The 5,524-nt window shown below is 25.1% G+C and overlaps 2 protein-coding genes across 2 annotated transcripts in view; both read right to left on the bottom strand.

The window, feature by feature from the left end:
* Positions 1-58: 58 nt before the first annotated feature.
* Positions 59-3,132, bottom strand: LOC119675500 (sodium-coupled monocarboxylate transporter 1-like). Its single transcript, XM_038086708.1, has 5 exons — positions 2,867-3,132; positions 1,181-1,233; positions 391-497; positions 209-326; positions 59-75 (listed from the first exon to the last, which is right to left on the bottom strand). The coding sequence occupies exons 1-5, from the start codon at positions 3,088-3,090 to the stop codon at positions 59-61; spliced, it is 519 nt and encodes a 172-aa protein (XP_037942636.1). The 5' UTR covers positions 3,091-3,132.
* A 1,794-nt stretch (positions 3,133-4,926) lies between these two features.
* LOC119675499 (WD repeat-containing protein 3-like) overlaps positions 4,927-5,524 on the bottom strand; it is a 2,296-nt gene continuing 1,698 nt past the window's right edge. Inside the window, exons 3-4 of the mRNA XM_038086706.1 lie at positions 5,266-5,391; positions 4,927-5,195 (exon numbers count right to left, since the gene is read on the bottom strand). Coding sequence (XP_037942634.1) covers positions 4,927-5,195; positions 5,266-5,391 — 395 coding nt within the window. The remainder of the gene's footprint in view (positions 5,196-5,265; positions 5,392-5,524) is intronic.

Raw genomic sequence — 5,524 nt, 5'->3', positions numbered from 1 at the left:
AACTATCTACGCGGCTGTCTGATGCGCTATATTACGCTTAGGGCAAAAAACGAATTATTTACTTCCAAAAATATACTTTAATTAAAAAAAATTATAAAAAATTTAAATTCTACTTAAGTTTAATATTAATACTTACTTATATACGGTTATTATAAATTAGAAAATTTTGGATTTTATTTTAATAATAATAATTTGATATTTAGCATACCTTGGGAGAAAGCCAATGATGGAACAAACATGTAGACTGGAAGCATCAGTGCAGAATGAAAAATAAACGATATTGTTATCAATTGACGCACGTGCTTGTTGAATCGCATTTCAAGATACTGAATATTAAAATAGAATTTATATAATTTTTGAATGAATCTTATTTATTTCTAAGTTATTTACCTCATAACAGTTGGATATATTATTTTCATAAAACACCGGAATGATAATATAGCACAATATTGGAACAACAATAATCATTGATAATACCGCAATAAAATAGTGGATACCTTCAACATAAAATGATTTTTTTAAAGTATATAAATTGAAATAAATACTAATATTAATACAAAAACTAAATAACTTGTAATATCTATTATGCATTTATTGATTTAATGTATTTACAGTTAAATTGCAATAACTCTAATGATTGACAACTAACGCAGTATAAAAAAATAAAGTTTATTAGAATAAATCTATATGTTAATAACAAAGGTAAATTAAAATCAGTTTAATTATTATGTTTTTGTTTATCTTCTTTGTTTTCTTGTTAAGATTTGAATTCTTTTTGAATGTGTCCACGCGTATTGTAAACTTGTATTTTATCTATGACAACTATTTCTAAAAAGTAAACAACAATTAAAGAACAATTAATCTATATTAAACTATCCAAATTAAGTTTTACCATAGAATTATAATTATTTTTTACAGTATATTAAAAAACAAAAAGGAGATATTAGAACCAAAGCACATTTAATAAAAAGAAAACAAATAGTAAAATCAATTTCACGGTTGATTTTTTAAAAATATATACGTATACATTTATATATGTTGTATATATATACATATATGTATATACTATACTCAATAATTACAATAATCATATATCACAGATAACAATATCCTGTAAGCAAATATAGTACAAGTGATATAAATTTATATATAATATTTACATATAAAAGAAGCTTATTACCATATGAGTATGTTTCCGCAGGTATTGACATAATAGATATACCGGATAACTGACTATAAGTATACAAACAAATTTTTATATTATTTATAAATATTTATACTTAATATAATTATAAATTATAAAAAATAAATACGTAAAATGTAAATGTAAAATATTATATGTTAATTTTTTTGATGAAAGTGACTGAATAGAAGTTAGAATAGAAATAAAAAGATAACAACGAAAATTTTAGTTATTTTATTGAACTGATCATACAACGCTGTTTCGAGTATTGCCATCATCAGTAGTCTTTGGAGATATTCGAATTTTATTAATTAGTTTATAGTTCGTATATAATTTGTTTAGACTATAAGTGCCAGGCTTAGAACTTATGCCTGTCAAAGTAGAAGAGATGACTAATAGTGTTTTTCTAAAAGCAGCCAAGGCTACAAGTTTTTTATCATTCTTTTTTATTTTTTAAGTCACACTAACTAAAGCACTTGTCGTGCTTTAAATAAGAAAGTTTTATTATTTTTATTTTTAATATTATTTAATATTAAAATAATATTTCTTATAATTAATTTGTGTTTCTTGGTAAATAAAATTTTTTATAATATACATATTATCCGGAAACCATGACTCTATTTCTGTCGATTTGACAGAAAATTTGTGGTAACATAAAGCTCAATAAAACAACTCTGTCTTTAATTTGACAGTTAACGTTATTGTTGTAAATGACAAAGCCCGTAATAGTTAAGTTTAATGTAAATTTTTGTTTAGTGAAGCAATTATTATTTTATTGCACTTAATTCACATCATAAATGTTAAAAAGTTCTATAAATTTAATAAAAAGTAATATTTTAAAATAATAATAAGAGCGTGATTCTTACTTAACAGGATAGTATATAAAAAACGATTTATAAAAAAAAAAAATGTTTTTAAAAAAAAATCTTGGGTTTCAGAAAACAAATCAATTATTGGAATAAATATATTTTAAAAAGGTACCTAATAGTTTGAATAAAATTTACTTAGAAGAGAATGATTAAAACTTCGAATATATTTGAAGTTTTGTCATTAATTCAGTCGTTGATATTTTTTAGTCCAAATGATTATATGTTTAAATGATGTTGTTTTGCCATTTGATATCGAATAGCGATGATACCATTTAATCAGATCGGTTAATTATGTCATTTTTTAGTATTTTAATTTAATATTTGAGATTGTTGAAAACAAAAGTAAGATCACATTAACCAAAAACAAGCTGCACCTTTTGATTTTAACTAAACTATGAATATTATCGTTCCGTTTCAGTGAAATTTAATTTGCTTTTTGTAATTTGTTAATAATAAAATACAGTAAATTATTAAAACTACAAACTAATAAATTATAGCTTATGTTATTCAATTTATTTATATTAAGGCAGATAATCTTTTAGGGTTTTAAAAATAAAAAAAAAAAAAACTCTGCACTTGTTATAGTAAAATAATGTAACCATACATCAATTTTTGTTATAGTGATTTAAATCTGTATATAAATATTAAATTTTTCATAAAAATGTTTTCCTGAAAAACTAATTTTATTTATAACTTTTATTTCCTTTTGTAATATTTTAATTTAGAAAAAGCAGAAAATCAAGAAACTGAAATATTAGTTTACACATCAAAAGACAGATACATAGGTAGAATAGATATATATAAAAAAACAAACCTTGCTACTAAGGATATAGCGATTGGTACAGTTTTCATTCTTTTTCCACCCATCAGATATTCATCGGTGGTGTTTTTAGCTTTCGAAAAGAAACCGAAATATACGCCAATACCAGCAGAAACGCACAACAATAACACAAAAACGACATAATCGGTGGTTCCAAAGGTAATATTTTTTACGGTCGTCACTGACACATGCACAATATTTTCGGTCGTACTTGACATTTTGAATATTTAAAGAAACTATATTTTCATTTAAAAAACTTAACGTATTTTTTTTTAAATCTTGATTTTGTTTTTTAAATAATTTTTTAAGTTCGTTAATCTAACAAATCTTTAATTTGATTACAGTTCTCTAAAATTTATTCCGATTACCCAAATTTTAATTTTTGATTTTAATTTACTATGTGTTCTTCGAACGCATTAATTATACTCAAGTAAAATCATTTTTGATTTAACTTAAATACTAAACGATTTTTTTTATTAAAATTATGATTTCATACAAAAAAATTCTTATCTTATATATCATAGAGATGTTATATATACACGTGCTGTTATAATATCATTATTGCTGTAGTATTAATGGAGCCGAATTTCACAGCAGATTTCTTATCTGAAGTTTGTCTATGAATCTCTTGTAGGAGCATCACTAGACTTTGTATTATATGATCTCTTCTTGTATTGGTTTAATTATTAAAAAAAAATACTCTGCTTTTGATTGATAAAATTTGAAGATAGTAACGTTGATTTTAAACGCATTAAAAGGTTATTTACTTCATTTCAAAGTAGCTGATGAGAAATTCTACCATACATCGAAGAGGGACGATGAGCTTTTCAGCTCATAAATATTGTGAGAACGAGTTAAAAAAAATTTGTGCCAAGTAAAGTTGGACTGATCATGGCACTACTGCAACAATTTGTCACATTTATTTGTCAATTATACTAGAGTTAATATTACTTCCTTTACTTACTTAGTTGGCCATTACAGACGTGAGTCGTACTTGACCACATTGAGTGACGTATTAATATTATATTTGAGTAATTAGAATATTTCCTATTAACTTCCTATTTAAACATGAAATTTTCGAACTGAAAGGCATCACTTTAAAATAGGACTATTCAAATATGATCGACAATTTAGTAAAGTGTTCTCTATCGCATTTTCCTCCTGCGGGTACCGAATCAAACGCCTTTCTAACCGGAGCACTTTCTTCCATTCGCACGACATTACCAAGCCAGCGAAACCACTGAATTTGTATGCGCTTAGCTATGTCAACGTCGCGGTATAGCTCATACAGCTCATCGTTCAAAACTCATCGCTAGCGTGTAAGGGATCAGAAATCTTCCGAAGAATTTTTCTAGTGAATGTTCCTAACGCCTTCTCATCACTGTTGGTAATTGTAGAATAGAGTTGTAGATTTGTAGAGTGTGATTTTTGTTTGTTGAGAGAGAGCTTTATTTTTCAATTGCCTATGTAGTCCGAAGTAACATCTGTTCGCAAGAGTGATTTCTCGTTGAACCTCTAGGCTGACGTCATTTTTGGTGTTTGTTGTATATTGGTTTTTGTTACATTCCGAGGTGATGCCTCTGATTCTTATTACTGTGAAGTACTCATGATTTTATTATATTTTAATAAAAAAAAATAATTAGTTAAATTCTTTTTAAAAAAATTTCTTTTATTGATTTTGAAAAATAAAAGAAATACTCATTTAATATTATTTTCTAAAACTATTGTTTATGTTATTCGCAAATGGAATTATTTTCTTTTTCATATATATTCATATAACATGTTTATATAGCATCATATAATTACGTTTGTGAAAAATAAATTAAATGCCTTGTTATATACGAGTGTTAATTTAATATTAACATTAATTAATTAACTTAAAAAATATTAAAGCGTGTTTAGTAACAAACATTAAATTTATTGTCACTAGAATCTTATATTATATTAATAAACTTAACTATTTTAAATTAATCAAAATTTATGGCATGATATTGTGACGATGTCTATCACTTTATGATGTATGATTTACTAAGAGATGAAGGTAGATGCCGGCTTTAGACATCTCCATTGGCGCCATTTTGTTTTTGATGCTGCGCTTTATCGATGCCTCCATTTTTAGCGTTGCTCATAATTATTGTTGCATTATTTTCGCCATTTAGAATCGGAGATTTTAAAGGCATTTCTTCCATTTCTATAGTGTCGAATTTAATGAATTTACGTACAATTGGTGTAAATAGTTTAGGATTAATTTTTTCATATTTATCTCTTTTCCAAAAGTAGCTTAAAGGAATTGCCACAACCCAAACAATTAAACCACCTAGAACTATATATATAAAATTTATATAATTATAAAATATTAATTATTTGTTTTTAATTATTAAATTTGAACTTACCTTTATACCAAAAGAAAGATATTTCAAATATGGAAAAATCTCTGTTACTTGTGAAGGCAGTTGTTACTAATGGATTTGGGGTTACTTCGAAATCTTCAATTTGTTTGGTGTTATTGCCATTTTTAGCTCTGTAAAAGTTTTTTAAAATAAATATATGAAAAGCACTTTTTAATTATACAAATAATTTTACATTGAGTGAAGAATAAAATTTAAGTTTTTAGCTTCACATTGATCTAATGTAGTTGGAACGGGATCATAT

Source organism: Teleopsis dalmanni, chromosome 2, assembly GCF_002237135.1.
Source record: "Teleopsis dalmanni isolate 2A chromosome 2, ASM223713v2, whole genome shotgun sequence".
Taxonomy (NCBI): domain Eukaryota; kingdom Metazoa; phylum Arthropoda; class Insecta; order Diptera; family Diopsidae; genus Teleopsis; species Teleopsis dalmanni.
Note: the sequence above shows the minus strand (reverse complement) of the source record. Positions and strands in the feature narration are given on the sequence as shown.